The sequence below is a fragment of the Oncorhynchus mykiss genome, chromosome 27 (assembly GCF_013265735.2).
Source record: "Oncorhynchus mykiss isolate Arlee chromosome 27, USDA_OmykA_1.1, whole genome shotgun sequence".
In the NCBI taxonomy this organism is placed as follows: domain Eukaryota; kingdom Metazoa; phylum Chordata; class Actinopteri; order Salmoniformes; family Salmonidae; genus Oncorhynchus; species Oncorhynchus mykiss.
In genome coordinates this window covers 23,706,765-23,724,529 of record NC_048591.1, presented here as the reverse complement: position 1 = coordinate 23,724,529, position 17,765 = coordinate 23,706,765, and the positions used below count along the sequence as shown (strand labels likewise).

At 42.1% G+C, this 17,765-nt stretch overlaps 1 protein-coding gene, 2 non-coding genes and 1 pseudogene across 4 annotated transcripts; 1 reads left to right on the top strand and 3 right to left on the bottom strand.

The window, feature by feature from the left end:
* Positions 1 to 3,909: 3,909 nt before the first annotated feature.
* On the bottom strand, positions 3,910 to 5,959 carry LOC110507138 (annotated as a pseudogene). Its single transcript, XR_005039943.1, has 4 exons — positions 5,938 to 5,959; positions 5,332 to 5,601; positions 4,854 to 5,108; positions 3,910 to 4,687 (listed from the first exon to the last, which is right to left on the bottom strand). The product of XR_005039943.1 is annotated as a protein Wnt-11-like (transcript).
* Positions 5,960 to 12,373: 6,414 nt separating this feature from the next.
* On the bottom strand, positions 12,374 to 16,674 carry LOC110507800 (52 kDa repressor of the inhibitor of the protein kinase). Its single transcript, XM_021588061.2, has 5 exons — positions 16,351 to 16,674; positions 15,088 to 15,208; positions 14,822 to 14,929; positions 14,631 to 14,667; positions 12,374 to 14,535 (listed from the first exon to the last, which is right to left on the bottom strand). The coding sequence occupies exons 1-5, from the start codon at positions 16,437 to 16,439 to the stop codon at positions 12,632 to 12,634; spliced, it is 2,259 nt and encodes a 752-aa protein (XP_021443736.1). The 5' UTR covers positions 16,440 to 16,674; the 3' UTR covers positions 12,374 to 12,631.
* A 347-nt stretch (positions 16,675 to 17,021) lies between these two features.
* trnap-agg lies at positions 17,022 to 17,093 on the top strand. The gene has a single exon. It is a non-coding gene; the product is annotated as a tRNA-Pro (tRNA).
* Positions 17,094 to 17,313: 220 nt separating this feature from the next.
* Positions 17,314 to 17,385, bottom strand: trnap-cgg. Its single transcript has one exon. It is a non-coding gene; the product is annotated as a tRNA-Pro (tRNA).
* Between the last annotated feature and the right edge of the window lie 380 nt (positions 17,386 to 17,765).

Sequence of the window (17,765 nt, the reverse complement as noted above, 5' to 3'; positions counted from 1 at the left end):
TAGATTTGTGTGTATTAGGTAGTTGTTGTGGAATTGTTAGATTACATGTTAGATATTGCTGCGCTGTCGGGACTAGAAGCACAAGCATTTCGCTACACTCGCAATAACATCTGCTAACCATGTGTATGTGACCAATGAAATTTGATTTGGTCCACACCTGAAGTACCATCTGCGAGAATGTGGCTTTCTCAAGCTTCTGCTATTCTATCCCTAGAGAAACTTACCTTCGATTTACACCAGAAGTCTGATACATTTAGGAACATTTGGTCTCCATTGTGGTCCTATGTAGTCCTCCCATAAATGCCCCATGTTATAAATATGTTTATATATTTTTTCTCTCTATTTTATGACTGCCTGATTGTATAATGTTTTGCTGTATCCTTTTATTGTACTTAGTCTTTTGGTACACTTTGGTTGTCTATGAAACCCCTGTTAAAAGAAAATAACATTCTAATAAAAAGAGAATTACAGAAAAATAAAGTATAAGTTCCCCAAAGCAGCCAGCCACAATCAGAGGAAAACAGGGTGGACTGTAAGAAGCACTCAAACTTTGATGACGTCAGCACCCATCATTGCTGAGGCCGTCAAAAAAAGACTAACTCATCCTGCTAGGGTGTTATGTCATCCTGCATTGGAGAGTCAGTTTGGAGGCAAGCAAGCAGCAGCTGCATGGGTTAATAAGTCTAATCAAATCAAATGTTGTCACATGCTTTGTAAACAGGTGTAGACTAACAGTGAAATACTTACTTACGGTCCCTTCCCAACAATGCAGAGAGAAAAATAAAAAACAAATTAAAAAAACAAGGAATAAATACACAATGAGTAACAATATTGTGGCTATATACACAGGCTACCAGTACCGAGTTGATGTGCAGGGGTACGAGGTAAGTGAGGCAGTTACACTACACCAAAAGTATGTGGACACCCCTTCAACTTTGTGGATTTGGCTAGTTCAGCCACACCCGTTGCTGACAGGTGTATAAAACGAAGAACACAGCCATGCAATCTCCAAAGATTGGCAGTAGAATGGCTCATACTGAAGAAGTCAGTGACTAGCAACGTGGCACAGTCATAGGATGCTACCTTTCCAACAAGTTAATTTGTCAAATTTCTGCCCTGCAAGAGCTGCCCCGGTCAACTGTAAGTGCTGATATTGTGAAATGGAAACGACTAGGAGCTACAATGGATAATCTGTGAAGTGGTAGGCCACACAAGGTCTAAAAATGGGACCGCTGAGTGCTGAAGTGTGTAGCCTTATTCTAATATGTATTAAACAGTTTTCCCCCCTCATCAATCTACACACAATACCCCATAATGACAAAGCAAAAACTGTTTTTTTAGAAATGTTAGTGAATTTATTTGAAAATAAACGCAAATATTAGATTTACATAAGTATTCAGACCCTTTACTCAGTACTTTGTTGAAGCACCTTTGGCAGCGATTACAGCATCGAGTCTTCTTGGATATGATGCTACAAGCTCGGCACACCTGTAGTTGGGGATTTTCTCCCATTCTTCTCTGCAGATCCTCTCAAGCTCTGTTAGGTTGGATGGGGAGCGTTGCTGCACAGCTATTTTCAGGTCTCTCCAGAGATGTTTGATTTGGGTTCAAGTCTGGGCTCTGGCTGGGCCACTCAAGGACATTGAGACTTTTCCCGAAGTCACTCCTGCATCGTCTTAGCTGTGTGCATATGGTCGTTGTCCTGTTGGAAGGTGAACCGTCGCCCGAGTCTGATGTTCTCAGTGCTCTAGAGCAAGTTTTCATCAAGGATCTCTCTGTACTTTGCTCTGTTAATCTTTGCCTCAATCCTGACTAGTCTCCCAGTTCCTGCCGCTGAAAAACATCCCCCACAGCATGATGCTGCCACCACCATGTGTCACTGTAGGGATGGTGGCAGGTTTCCTCCATACGTAACGCTTGGCATTCAGGCCAAAGAGTTCAATCTTGGTTTCATTAGACCAGAGAATGTTGTTTCTCATGGTCTGAGAGTCTTTAGGTGCTTTTTGGCAAACTCCAAGCGAGCTGCCATGTGCCTTTTACTGAGGAGTGGCTTCCATCTGGCCACTCTACCATAAAGGCCTGATTTGTGGTGCTGCAAAGATAGTTGTCCATCTGGAAGGTTCTCCCATCTCCACAGAGGAACTGTAGAGCTCTGTCAGAGTGAACATTGAGTTCTTCGTCACCTACCTGACCAAGGCCCATCTCCCCCGACTGATCAGTTTGGCCAGGTGGCCAGCTCTAGGAAGAGTCTTGGTGGTTCCAAAATTCTTCCATTTAAGAATGATAGAGGCTGTGTTCTTGGGGACCTTCAATGCTGCATAAATGTTTCGGTACCCTTCCCCAGATCTGTGCCTCGACACAATCCTGTCAAGGTGCTCTAAGGGCAATTCCTTCAACCTCATGGCTTGTTTTTTTGCTCTGACATGCACTGTTAACTGTGGGACCTTATATTGACAGGTGTGTGCCTTTCCAAATCATGTCCAATCAATTAAATTTACCACAGGTAGACTCCAATCAAGTTTTAGAAACATCTCAAGGATGATCAATGGAAACAGGATGCATCTGACCTCAATTTTGAGTCTCATAGCAAAGGATCTGAATACTTATGTCAATAAGGTATTTCAGTTTTAACACATTTTGTAAAAATGTCTAAAAACCAGTTTTTGCTTAGTAATTATAGCAATCTGTTGTGTGTAGATTGCTGAGGATTTGTTTTATGTAATCCATTTTAGAACAAGGCAGTTACGTAACAAAATGTGGAAAAAGTCAATGGGTCTGAATACTTTCCGAAGGCACTGTATGTAGGGGTAAAGTGAGTAGACAACAGGATAGATAAATAATAGCAGCAGCTTATGTGATGAGTCAAAACAGTTAGTGCAAAATGACCAATGCAGCTAGTCCAGCTAGGTATTTGTTTAGCTATGCTATGCTACTAATTCTATTAGCAGTGAGGAAGACTAATAAGGAGGGCTAGATATGTAACTGGCAAGAATGTGTAATATTACAATAATATTTTACAGTAATAATTCAAGTAGCATTTCAAAAATACTTTCTACGTCTAATGATAAAATGCTAATTTGCATGATTCATTTGGAGAATGATTTACACAGCTTTTCAAAATCTACTAACAGAATAAAACATTTAAAAATGTATCAATACAAAAAAGAAAACAGGGGGCGGGAAAATTTAAAAGTGAAGGACATAAGAAAGGAGCTACCTGGAAATATAAGACAAACTCTGAGCCTCTGGAAAATTCATGCATTTTTTTTTTTTGTACAACAGGAGATTATGATCAATGGGAAAGAGATGACACTTGACTTAACTACAAAATTGTTTAGCCAACAGTGAGTAGGCATATGTTGTGTAGCTCTGATCTGGTGTGGAATATGTCCGACAGATGCTCCACATAGAACCATCTTTTGTTCATGGAAGGGATCACTTGTGTAGTGGTGGTGTCCATGAAAATAATTTACGGCCTGTGTCAGAGAAGTCCTCTGGTTGCAAAGGAGTACAGAGGGGAGCTCCAAGACTGTAATAGAAGCCAGCAGCTATTAGAGTAAAAATGCCTTATTCCTTTTCACTGACTCTAAATAAAACTGATGTTAATAGACTGACTAAAGAACAGTCCCATTGTCACGTCTGCTCCTCCCCTCTGGCATACGACGTCAGAATACTGACCACCGGTCCTGGGATTTATTACGCACACCTGTGAATCATTATCATTCATACCTGGACTCCATTACCATCATCATTCTCTCCCCTTTATGTGTCACTCTCCCAGGTTCACTCATCTGTTGGTATGGTTCGTGTCTCAGCGTACTGGCTTATGTTAGTGTTGTGTTATTACAACGTTTCACCTGCACCCGACTCACCGCCCCATGTAGATATTTGGATTTAAAAAAAAAGAAATGTTGCGAAATACACTTTTATTTAAACATACTGTGTGATATTTAAATTGTACAGACAAGTTTTTCAAATAGTATATTAAGTTTGTTTTTGTAGCAGCTAAGTCCTAGCAAATACTATGCTGTGTACTTGCTACAGAAGTTCCCAGTCACAAACAGCCACCAAATACTGCTCAGGTTACAAAAAGGAGTATAAAATGAGACCTTCTGTATTAAACACTTCATCGTCCTACATAAGAGAAGTGCAGATCCCTGAAACCCTCTTAAATTCCTGTTTCAACTGTTTCACATAAAAAAACATAGGTCAAATAATATACACCCTTTAGGATTCCTGAGGGATTTCCATTTCCACAAAGATAATCAAGACATCATAGATGCATTATAATAAATGATCTTGATGGTATAACAGCAGTATATGAATAATTCTTTATAAACACACATCCCTGGCAATATTCATAGAATACCCAGTGATAGAAATATTCTGAAATGTAATGAATTATGTTCGTCAGAATTTATATTAGGCAAGAGCTGAAAGTAAAAATATTGTTGGTACAGTTCTTTGATTTCAATCCTGGAGAAGCCTGGGTTAAGTTGAAGAGTTGGTTAGTTCCCATGCAAAACGTGTCTCTCCACTGTCCTGTGACATGTTCTCCAGCTCACGTAGCAGCACCAGTGAAAGCTGCAGTGGCATTTCTCCACCAGCCACTCTGTAAGGACTGTGGCCTCGACCACAGCACATGAGATCACAGCCGTCACTGCCACTCAACGTCTCGTTGCATCGTCTATGGAGAAAAAGAAACAAGCAGCTAAAATATTTACAACTGACACCTGGCTTAATGCATTTAAGGTTGTAGACAGCCATGTACAAATGCCCAATTTTTGTCATGTAACATATTACACACCAAGCTAATGTTTGGCCCTGAAGGTTACTACTGACTGGACACTAACCCAGTGAGCTCATCTTGGCATCCTCTGTGCAGAAGTCCGGTGTGCTCTGTAGATACACCAGCTCGCTGTCTCCGATTGGCCGAATGCCAATTTCTCGAGGCACTAGCTGTGTCCTAACCCCCACGGACCGCAGGATCACCTTAGTGGCAGACATGTACTTAGTCTTTAGAGCTTTGGCAACCAGCATCTGCAGACCTCTCCTGATTGAGCAGGAGCCAGACACACCATTCCACCTGCCAGAGCCTCACGCAAAGCCTGAAACACAATCAGTCAAAGGTTATCAATGTCCCTTGTTCCTCACCTGTTCCATTTAAAAACTTGAACATGTAAATCTTAGGGTGACCATGATGTAGCTCCCTTCCACACTTGACTTCAATTTTTGTAAATACCAAGTAATAAAACATACTGAAACATTTTGTAAATTGCTAGATGTAGGGTACCATAAATCACAACATTAAAATAAATATGCCAGTGTTACCTTTCTGCCCAATTCACTGTTGTGGTGGTGCATTAGTGTGCTGGCCTGGGGTCGTGACCTCTTGGCTTTCATGGGTGTGTCAGTGAACATTGCTCCCATGTGGAGGCCGTAGTGCAGGTTGTTAGGACAGCTCCAGCGGAGGCCAGGTTTAGAGTTACTGCTTGGGTTCACACCACACGAGCACAGCACCTCCAGTGGAGCAGCCCTGAGATAAGGCATGGGAGAGAGCTGCTGCAGACCGGGCATAGAGAAGCCCAGCCTCCCTGGTTCCTGAAACATATTTCAGATCAACAGGAGGTTTTTTGGTGTGCTCTTAGAGGTACTTCAATGTTTAGTGATGTTTCTGTGCCCTAAATACAGTAAGAGGGTTAGTCTCCAAACTTACAACAGCACTGGTAGGAGTGGCATAGTTCATTTATGACCAGAACACACAATGGGCCATAAAATTTTAAAAAAACAAACCAACCCATCCAAAGATATGCAAGTACTAGGTCTCCTGAGAGACCAACTTCATCTGACTACCAAGCTGCTAAGGCAATGGAAACTATTTTCCTAAGATATTGTAACAAAATTCCTCTTCAGAGGAGCAGCAAGAATCAGACCAACGTGCAGCGCGGTAAGTGTCCATAATGACATATTTAAGAAAATCAACACACCAAACAAACAGTCCCGTATGGTGAACACTTACCCAGGATACAACCACCCACAAAACAGAATAGAAAACAGGCTACCTAAATATGGCTCCCAATCAGAGACAACGACTGACACCTGCCTCTGATTGAGAACCATACTAGGCCAAACACATAGAAATATAACAACAGAACAAAACATAGAAAAACAACATAGAATGCCCACCCCAACTCACGCCCTGACCAACCAAAATAAAGACATAAAAAAGGAACTAAGGTCAGAACGCGACAGATATGCCATCCAACTCCCACACAAAGTGCAAAAGCCATGGAAGCAGGCAGGCATGAACATAGAGCTTAATAATAAATAATCATGGGTGAAGGAAAAACAAGAAAAAAGAGTGATAAGTGAAAGAGAGGGAAAAAACAATAATCTAAAATGCGGAAGGATGGAAGGATGCTTTAAAGGATTGTATGGGGTCTGTATGGGGTCCTTGATGATGCTGCATGCCTTCCTCGCGTCCCTTTTTGAGTAGATGTCCTGGATGGGTGGGAGAGGACCCAGGGCGTCATGCCAAATGTCTTCAGCCACCTTAGGGAGTAGAGACGCTGTTGCGCCCTCTTGACAAGAGTGGTGGTTGGTCCACGACAAGTCCTCAGTGATGTGCATCCCTAAACATGTAGAACTCGTGATTCTCTACTGCAGTCTCATTGATATGGACTCATCGTTGTTGGTTATCAGGCCTACAACCGTGGTGTCGTCAGCAAACTTGATGGAGTTGGTGTCGTGCAAAGCCACGTGGCCGTGGGTGAACAGGGCATACAGCATAGGACTGAGGACCTGGGGGCCCATGTGTTATGAGTCAGTGTGGAGGAGGTGTTGTTGCCAATCCTCACAGCCTGTGGTCTGCTGGTCAGGAAGTCCAGGATCTAGTTTCAGAGGGTGGTGTCCAGACCCAGATAACTTTCAACAGGGGTGTTAAACCTGATTTAAACATTTTGAGAGACAGGTGTTATAAGAGGATCTGTTCTACACTGGCAGGGTTCAGAGTACTTAAGCCCCTCGCTTCAACTCACATCTGGAATTGTATTCTCCTGAACACTTACAGAGACAATTCAGCAGGCTATACAACTTTTTCAATGGGATTCTCCAATTAATTAGAAACGTTATTAAAGCAAATGCATATGTACATCAGGGATGGGCAACTTTGGTGGGGGTGGGGGCCACAAAAAATTATATTTATTTTGCCATGTGGCGGGGAGAAAAATGTGCCGTTTTTCAGTTAATTTCCTGCAATTCTACACATTTTGCCATAGGGTGTAGGACTTTTTTAATATGATAACTGATGATCAATGGGCCCCACCACGGTTGGTAATTTTTTCTTACTTTATTTTTGTACTATTTTCTACGTTGTAGAATAATAGTGAAGACATTAAACTATGAAATAACATATGGAATCATGTAGTAACCAAAAAAATCTTAAACAAATAAAAATATATTTTAGATTTGAAATTCTTCAAAGTAGCCACCCTTTGCCTTAATGACAGCTTTGCACACTCTTTGCATTATTTTAACCAGCTTCATGAGGAAGTCACCTGGAATGCATTTCAATTAACAGGTGTGCCTTGTTAAAAGTAAAATGTCTTTCCTTCTTACACTTCCACAATTGTTTACACACGTTTGCTGAATCTTTGGCCCATTTTCCCAAAACTCTAAACACAAAACCACAAAATGCAAAACTCTACAAATCTCTAGCAAAAGCAAACACTGCAGTCAAATCTGTTCTCTTTCCAAAATGTTTTTTTTTTGCATCAAAATAACACACACATGCATCATATGAATAGAGCTGTCTACCAACCAACAACACACTGATGTGCTCAACACAAAACACTACTATGAATATCCCATCAGTAGGTTTATGCCTTTTGCATTTTCAGTGTTATACTGTAGCCGGTTGTAAAAGACTGTTACAGTAATGTATACCTACTCAAATATACAGGTTGGGCCGCTACACGGTTTAACTCTCTACCCAGCCTCCCTCACACTCAATCCATGGTTGAACACATGGTCAACCAATGTGGCCCTGATCTCATCCGAGACAACTGTCCTTCCTCATCCTCCTCTTGCTCCTCTGACTCTCACTCATTCACCTCTAGCTCTTGATTCACCATTGACTTCCATTTTCCTCCAAAACAGGAGAGCTCATCTGTGGCCTTTTATAGCACTAAAGCTCTGATTTCTAAGTGAACAATTCAGCAACTAGTGTTTACACCTGTGAGGAGTGGGAGTTGCCAATTGGTGTATAGAGCTTGGCAGAGATTTTAATTTTGAATGTTGTGCCTAATACAGAGAACTGTGTGTAGTGTTTTGCAAAAAGTGTGATATAGAATTGAAAACTGAGTGTAAAGCAGGAATAGTGCTTGCAATTTTGCAGACTTGGTTTAGGGATTTGGTACATGAGTTTCAGGTTTCGGTGATTGCATTTCAAGTTCCAATTTTAGTGTGTAAACAATTGGGGAAAACTGTGTTTGAGCCAATCAGTTGTGTTGTGACAAGGTATACAGAAGATAGACTCAATAGCCTTGGTTTCTGTTGATGGAATTTATATGAATGTACTAGAATAGTCCACCCTGAGCCGTATAATCGTATGAGTATGAAATTGATTAGAATTATGTATAACCATAATCTGTACAATATGTCCATAAACCTTATTTGAATAACAGACAGACTGTCTGAGCAAGATTCAGTGCCGACCTTGGCTGGGGCCACTGAGAGTACTTCCCAGGGTCTCCCTATCTTGAGGGAGGATGGGGAGTAAGTCTCCCAGAATCCCCTAATCTTTGTCGACTGGGTAGCAGGACATTGTGTGCTAATGTTAGTGTGAATGTGTGTGCGTATGTTTGTGTGAATGTGTGTGTGGAAGAAGCCAGTATAAAATGAATTGTTTTGTACAATAGAGCAGCGCGCTCTCGTAAATAAACGTACTATCGTAGCTGGGCCTCCACCTGATTCATTTCAACCAGTTTCTTACAAATTCTGGGTTTCAGGCTGAGTAGTGAATTAAACTGGGTTTATGAACATTGAGAACATAATTCTCGTATCAGTTTCTCAAATGACTGCCTCGCCTGGTTCACCAACTACTTCTTAGATAGAGTTCAGTGTGTCAAATCGGAGGGCTGTTGTCTGGACCTCTGGCAGTCTCTATGGGGGTGCCACAGGGTTAAATTCTTGGGCTGACTCTTTTCTCTGTATATATCAATGATGTCGCTCTTGCTGCTGGGGATTCTCTGATCCCTCTCTATGCAGATGACCCCATTCTGTATACATCTGGCCCTTCTTTGGACAGTATGTTAACAAACCTCCAAATGAGCTTGAATGCCGTACAACACTTCTTCCGTGGCCTCCAACTGCTTTTAAATGCAAGTAAAACTAAATGCATGATCTTCAACTGATTGTTGCCCGCACCCGCCCGCCCGACTAGCATCACTACTCTGGACGGTTCTGACTTAGAATATGTGGACAACTCCAAATAGTTAGGTGTCTGGTTAGACTGTAAACTCTCCTTCCAGACTCACATCTCCAATCGAAAATTAAATCTAGCATCGGCTTCCTATTTCACAACAAAGCCTCTTTCACTCATGCTGCCAAACATACCATCGTAAAACTGACTATCCTACAGATCCTTGACTTCGGTGATGTCATTTACAAAATAACCTCCAACACTCTACTCAGCAAACTGGATGTAGTCTATCACTGTGCCATCCGTTTTGTCACCAAAGCCCCATATACTACCCACCACCGCGACCTGTATGCTCTCGTTGGCTGGCCCTTGCTACATAATCGTCACAAAACCCACTGGCTCCAGTCTTTGCTAGGTAAAGCCCCGCCTTATCTCAGCTCACTGGTCACCATAGCAACACCCACCCGTAGCACACGTTCCAGCAGGTATATTTCACTGGTCATCCACAAAGCCAACACCTGCTTTGACCGCCTTTCCTTCCAGTTCTCTGCTGCCAATGACTGTAACGGATTGCAAAAATCAATGAAGCTGGAGACATATCTCCCTCTCTAACTTTAAGCATCAGCTGTCAGAGTAGCTTACCAATCACTGTACCTATACACAGCCAATCTGTAAATAGCACACCCAACTACCTCATCCCCATATTGTTATTTATCTTCTTGCTCTTTTGCACCCCAGTATCTCTACTTGCACATCATCATCTGCACATCTATTACACCAGTATTTAATGCTAAATTGTAATTATTTTGCCTCTATGGCCGGTTTATTGACTTACATCCCTAATCTTTTATATTTGCACACACTGTACATAGATTTTTCTATTGTGTTATTGACTGTACGTTTGTTTATGTGTAACTCTGTGTTGTTTTTGTTGCACTGCTTTGCTTTGCTTTATCTTGGCTAGGTCGCAGTTGTAAATGTGAAGTTGTTCTCAACTGGCCTACCTGGTTAAATAAAGGTGAAATAAAAATAAAAATAAATAAATAGCCCTATTTGGTAAAAGACCAAGTCCATATTATGGCAAGAACAGCTCAAATAAGCCAAGAGAAATGACAGTCCATCATTACTTTAAGACATGAAGGCCAGCCAATGCGGAAAAGTGCAGTCGCAAAAACCTTCAAACACTATGATGAAACTGGCTCTCCTGAGGACCGCCATAGGAAAGGAAGACCCAGAGTTACCTCTGCTACAGAGGATAAGTTCATTAGAGTTACTAGCCTCAGAAATTGCAGCCCAAATAAATGCTTCACAAAGTTCAAGTAACAGACACATCTCAACATCAACTGTTCAGAGACTGCGTGAATCAGGTTTTCATGGTCGAATTGCTGCAAAGAAACCACTACTAAAGGACACCAATAATAAGATACTTGCTTAGGCCAAGAAACACGAGCAATGGACATTGGCCTATCAGGATGACGATTAGTTAGAAAGTTGCATAGAGCTAGTGAGAATAATTGATTTGCTTACAGCCACTGGATTCCAGTGCATAGTTTGAGGAAGGTGATGTGGAGGAACTGACAGAACATGCAGCGGAGGTAGCTCTTCGTTGTTATTCCAGAAGTCAGCGTTGAATCTTTAAAAAAGTGTGGTTCATTTCAATATCATAGAACAAGTCTTGTTTGTGCCTCTTTACTTATTATTTCTGCTCAAATAGGGATATAAAAAATAAATTCCACAATTAAGTTCATAATTTTGTTATTACCAGAATAAATCCTGGAGTGTACATTTTTGCATTGATAATCATTCATGTATCTGCTATTTAAAAAAAAAATATATATATCCAAATAACAATGTTGCTTCCTACCTTACTGTGGATTTCCTCCACCAGGAAAACATTTAGATAAATATCCTATTCATTTAATTTCCTCTGTAGACAGAAAATAATACCGGTGGAAAATTAACGGTTCACTGAATCGCTACAATGAAATGTCTTGCTTGACTTGCTTGCATCCCCTTTAAAAAGTGAACGTATTTGGAGCTCACAGTTGTGCCCGCGTAGTTCTTGGCGCCGTGTGATGTCAGACATACCAAACAGAAAAAGCTGTCAACTAGCTGCATATGCATTACTCTCGCCCAATTAGGTGATGACATACTAAAACACTTGTTACCAGGACATATTACAAATTCTTGTTATTATCAGAATTGTTTCCAACAGGTAATTTTGAGCTGTACTAATGTGTATCAATTTACCATCTCGCCAGTTGTAGTCCTAAAAAACGGAAATGAGTTGCCACTAGTTCATTCAACCACTCCTATGGGGAAAAGTAATGCGAAAAACAGTGTTTTGGGACAAATGCCAAAAATAAGGTTCGAGTTTAACACAAGGTTTATGAGAGCTTTTGTTCTGTGCGATAATATCAGTCCGTTAACATGACCTTCATGAATTTACCGCAATCTTATTTTCGGTGTTTAAAAAAAAAAAAAGAACGGCATTATTTTCCCCATAGGCTTTGTCCAATGAACCATTGCGGAATTAGTGCCTACAAAAAGACGCCATTACTAGGCCTATGGCTCTTTCGGGATGACGATATGTACTTTGACACTTTTGAGATTGGACTGCCCTCTTGTGGATTTTCCCAAATAATTTCAAGACAACCCTCTGACATCCTAGCAATAACGTAGACTACGGTAAAATTGCAACATTATATCATTACAGTATCTTGGGATCATTTTCCCGACTCTACGCGAGGTCATGGGCAGGTCACAGTAACTGGTAGACTTGTGCTTGTGTCATAAAGGAGGGAAATGGTATAACCTTTTTGTAAAGTTGTCATAAAACAGACTTGCAAATAATGATGACAAATACATATTTACCCTCCGAAGTTATAGTGGTAGCCTATAGTTTATAATAGGCTTTACGCCTAAAACAAAAAATGATGAATACCAATAAAATAAAGAGCAGTATCATTCAAGACACCAAGTGGCATTTAATTCAAAATAAATATACATTTTTAGAAACATTTTTAATGGCAATATTAATTGCTCAAATTGTTACACAATTATGCCCAAAATAACCCCCCAAAATAACCCCTTTACAGTTACAATTCACATTAACCTATCAAACACTAAAGCTATAATAAAACAGGGAGACGTTATTTGAATGTAATTTGAATTTGATTTTGTCCCCTTATACTGAACAAACTTAATATCCTATATCACCACAGTGCTGATCTCAGCCTCAACCCCATGTTCAGGCTCATCCTCAGGGTACAGTCTGCAGTATTTGTCAACCATGACATCCAGGTCATGCTTAACGTGAGAGTTTATGTGGAGCACAGCCAGACCCTTGCACCTGTGTTTGATAGGTGTGTCACTGAGATAAGTCTGCAGACGTTTCCTGGATGTCTCAGAGCTGTTGCTGTCCTCCAGCATCAGGACAGGCAAGGTGGTCAGGACCTTCAGGAAGCAGTTGACGTTGGGGAAGAACTTGATGTCCGACAGCTGAAGTGTCTCGTGGATGGTGGAGGGCAGGCGGACATCCTTGCTCCGGTGCTTCCATTTGATCTTCCAGCAATGTAGCTCAGCGGGCAGCGTGTCTGGATTGGGGAGGTCCTTGCAGTACACATCTGCATGGTTCTCCTCTGAGGTGTTGAACTTCATCTGGCCCATGATGGCAGGGACCAGGGACAGGCACTTGAGGGCTTTGAGGTTGCTCTGGGAGAAGATGTCGTCCACCTCATCGATGACGCCACGGATCACAGGGACTGTCACGTACTCCTTGAAGTAAGTCTCTGGAGGGATCTCGCCTGCTTCGGCCGAACGGTGCTTCCGGAGGAACAGACGAGGCACCTTCACTGGGATCTCCATGGTACCCGCCAGATTCACAGCCTCCTCAAACCAAAACTCATGGTAGACTTCAATGTTGTCGAAGACTTCATTCAGAGAGTGCAGGACGGCTGTTAGACTGTTGGCAGCGAAAAACACATCAAGGGCTTCCCCTTGCAGGTTTTTGCCAAAGGCTCGTGTGAAAGAAAGAGCGTTTTTCAGGATGACCAAGGTGACAATGAACTCAAAGTCAGCCAGGGTCTCTGCGATCGAGTAGGCGTCCCCAGTTATAGCATCAGGGAACTTGACATTCTCATTGTCCCGAATGCAGTCCATGCACAGCAGGAGGGACTCAAGCAGGTCCACAGTCAGTTCAAACACGTTGTGCTGCTCTGTCCAGTTAGAGCTACAAGCCTCCTTCAGCTCAGCTGCCTTCTCATCATTTTCTTGGTGGTAAACAGAGATGGCCTTCTCCAGCTCAGCCTGCAAAGAGCGAGACTGCTTAAAGAAGACATCAATCTTTCTCAGGGTTGCCATGACAACCTGCACGCTGGGGAAGGGAAGGCTGTTGGCGAGGTGGATATTCAGTGCGCAGGTGGAACAAGGCGTGTGCATTGCCATGGGGTACTTTCCCATCAGTCCGACGGCCACAGCTTTCATCTTAGTGGCGAAGGTGCCGGTGGCTACATGGGCCTGGCCGCGGCAGTCCTCCATTCTCAGCCCCCACCCGTCTGTCACCTGGGTCTCCAGCTTCTCTACCAGTGAGGCCTCGTCCCCCTCGAACGGCAGAAAGTCCAAGAACTTCTCCCTGAGAGCATTGGACTGGTCTACAAACCGCAGAAAGAGAGGCAGGTGTCTCTCCCCAGCGAACTCCACCAGGTCCCCTGTGACCAGTGAGAAGAAGCGACTCTCTCTCACCTCCATGAGGACCTCCTCTCTGACAGTGCCCTCGCAGACTTCAAGGAGCTGGCTCTGCTGGGATGCGGAGAGGTACTCCACATTCACTGCTGTGGCCTCAAACCGCCTCCTCAGAGCCTTATCTCCAGCATTAATGCGGTACTCCAGTAAGGCCTGGAAATTACTGGGATCTCTCGCTACTCCTTCTGGGACATTGGTCTCCAATGGGATGTTCTGCTTTCCTAGCATGACAACGATCTCAAACAGAGACCTCAGGTAATCTCGGAAGTCCTTCTCCTCTGCGGACAGCTTGATTTCCTCCTCAGCGGCATCTTGACCCTCGGTTGCCTCAATGTCTTTCTTTGAGTGGAGCTGTTCAATGGAGGATGCCACTGCAAGGAAACAAAAAAATGAAATTTGATATAAGTTAATGTTCAACAAATGTATGGATACGACAATGCTTTTAAACTAAAACAATGCAACTTACATCTTCTCTCTTTAATTCTCCTTATGTCTTCTTCAGTCTGTTAAAACAATTATTTAAAACATAAGACAATGTTTATTATTAGACAATTTACTATTACATTGAAAACAGACCTACAGAAATGAAGCCAGTAAAATATTCCTTTTTAAAGCAACACTAGTATATAAAGTTCTTGCAAAAAAGAAAAGATATACCAATTCTTTGATCCGCTTGCGATGTCTGCTATGAGGATTTTTGAGGTGGCTTGTTAAATCAAATATGGTTGGAATAGCAGTATCCTTCAGTACTGTTCTGTAAGGGCTCTGAAAAACAATAATGAAGAAAAAACAAGTTATTCAAATACATGAATATCAAAACACAGCTCAAGACCTCTCACATGTAAGATTATCTACAAAGAGAGATTGTTCAGTGAGGTAGGCATGTTTCAAACAAAGATATTTGTGGTTAGACACACACTTACTGTTTTACAAACCATAGCCGGGTCAAAGTGTTTGGCACACAGTCTGTAGTGTTTATTGAGTTGGTCTGATGTTTTTGCCTCCAGATCGGCCCGGCGACAGTTCTCAACCCAGAGCCTACATCTGAACAAACCATATTAGGAGGGGTTAGTTGGCTTTTTGTTGGTAGGCCTAGTTACCTAAAAACTATTAGTTTTAAATAATCAAGATCCAGACTGAAGACGATGATTAATTGTGTCTCCCAACCCCTCCTGTCTCAGCCTCCAGTATTTATGCTGCAGTAGTTTATGTGTCGGGGGGCGAGGGTCAGTCTGTTATATCTGGAGTATTTCTCGTCTTATCTGGTGTCCTGTGTGAATTTAAGTATGCTCTCTCTAATTCTCTCTCTCGGAGGACCTGAGCCCTAGGACTGTGCCTCAGGACTACCTGGCCTGATGACTCCTTGCTGTCCCCAGTCCACCTGGCCGTGCTGCTGCTCCAGTTTCAACTGTTCTGCATGCGGCTGTGGAACCCTGACCTGTTCACCAGACGTGCTACCTGTCCCAGACCTGCTGTTTTCAACTCTCTAGAGACAGCAGGAGCGGTAGAGATACTCTGAATGATCGGCTATGAAAAGCCAACTGACATTTACTTGTGAGGTGCTGACCTGTTGCACCCTCGACAACCACTGTGATTATTATTATTTGACCCTGCTAGTCATCTATGAACATTTGAACATCTTGGCCATGTTCTGTTATAATCTCCACCCGGCACAGCCAAAAGAGGACTGGCCACCCCTCATAGCCTGGTTCCTCTCCAAGTTTCTTCCTAGGTTCTGGCCTTTCTTGGGAGTTTTTCCTAGCCACCGTGCTTCTACACCTGCATTGAATTGATTATTTTTCTGTTTTAGTGCTGGGGTGGAACAAAAACCAGCATGCCCATTCACTCTCCAAGACCAGAGTTTGAGAACCATTAATTAAATGGTACCTGGTGTATATATTTCCCAATCGTTTCACTAGAGGTACGATGGATCAACACCGTGAATGCAATGGGGGCTAACTTATCTTTACAGCTCCACACACATCACCAGCTCCACACACACCACCTACCTCGCTGCAAGTGTGCAGGCTAACAAGCAGGCTAGCTAGCCATTTTCCATATACTAAAGTTAGCTTTGATGACTAGCGTGCTACTGAACACAACATAGCTATAGCCAGCTATAGAATAATTAATTACTCCCCAAGAAAAGTACGGGTTCATATTGTGATGATCAAACTTTGTAATACCTTTCTGGATCTCTTGGAAACCTGAAAAAAGCCAAATCGGATTGAGTGCTCTTTCTGGTGCAATTTGGAGCCGCGCAAAAATTGGGCATTGTGCATAAACGTGTACTCAATTTCAAATCAATTTAGTATTAATAAATATGTTTTAGGTTTAAAAAATGTCAATTAAACAAGCTAGCTAGCTACCTGTTACTTTTAAATTAACCTAACAAAACGCGCAACAGTGCTAAGCGTGGACTGGAGGATTCATCAGAGGAGAAAAAGGAAACCGAACTGCTTCCATTCCACAAAAAAAAAAAAAAAAAAATATGTCACGTCACGTGTTCATTGGCGTTCTCTCTAAGCACAGATCCAAAATCAGTTCTGACGGACAACAATTCTACATTTACATTGTAAGGGTTAAAAGCAAAACTTACCTAGGATCAGCCTAAAACCCGTGAACAGAGACTTGCAGATGGCCGCTCTGTCTTCAACGTTACACTAACGATCTGGTTACACTCGAATCAGAGGTGCCCCAAATTGCAAAAATATGGTTTGTCATGGCAATTGGACATAAAATGCGAAATATAGTACATTTTAAACTGCTGCAGGTCAGGCTCATAAAAAAGACAATACAAACGTGCTTCGATAAAAGCCTGAATAAATTTAAAACATGTGGCAATTTTGTTCTATCTGGCTCGTTGGTCTAGGGGTATGATTCTCGCTTAGGGTGCGAGAGGTCCCGGGTTCAAATCCCGGACGAGCCCTCTTTTTAATGTCTGAAATTAAATAAGGGTCAACGTTGTGGATGGAATCATGGTGACTTCTCTACACATTTGCACGAGTTAAAACGATGGAAAATTATACTCGCGGAATGAAAAGGCTATTGCTAAATCTCTATGTAATTTCACCAAATGAACTATTTTTACGACGTTGTTGCTATGTTGCAACATTCCATCTACCGTTGCTCTCCAAATGTAAAAAGATGGGCTCGTCCGGGATTTGAACCCGGGACCTCTCGCACCCGAAGCGAGAATCATACCCCTAGACCAACGAGCCACGTCATAGAAAAAGCTGATCAACATTCTTATCAAGTAAATTCCAGTTGATTTCTCTCATCATTTGGCCAGATTAACGACAAATCACGTTCATAAAGTAATTTCAGCCACAATACTCTATAATACTACTCATCTAAAACTCATCTACACCCACTAAATGTAGCTTGCTGTTGTGTATTACTCAAGAATCATTCAGGCTTTTTTTCCCAACACTAGTACTCTACCGTCTTGATTTGTGCTAAACCGAGTTTATCAATGAGTTTGAATTATAATAATAGGCTACACAAAGGAGTTATGAAGTTAAACAGTTATTGAGCACAAAATTGGCCACCATCGTGGTCATTTATTTGGTATTTGTGGTGGTAATAGCATTGGTACAAG

What these genes read in the sequence shown, in the direction of transcription:
- LOC110507800 (XM_021588061.2), bottom strand. Translation starts at nt 16,439, where the DNA reads ATGCCCAATTTTTGCGCGGCTCCAAATTGCACCAGAAAGAGCACTCAA. An exon ending in CGGCTATGGTTTGTAAAACA is followed by an intron (nt 14,930 to 15,087) that starts GTAAGTGTGTGT and finishes ATTGTTTTTCAG; the next exon opens with AGCCCTTACAGAACAGTACT. An exon ending in GCAAGCGGATCAAAGAATTG is followed by an intron (nt 14,668 to 14,821) that starts GTATATCTTTTC and finishes TTGTTTTAACAG; the next exon opens with ACTGAAGAAGACATAAGGAG.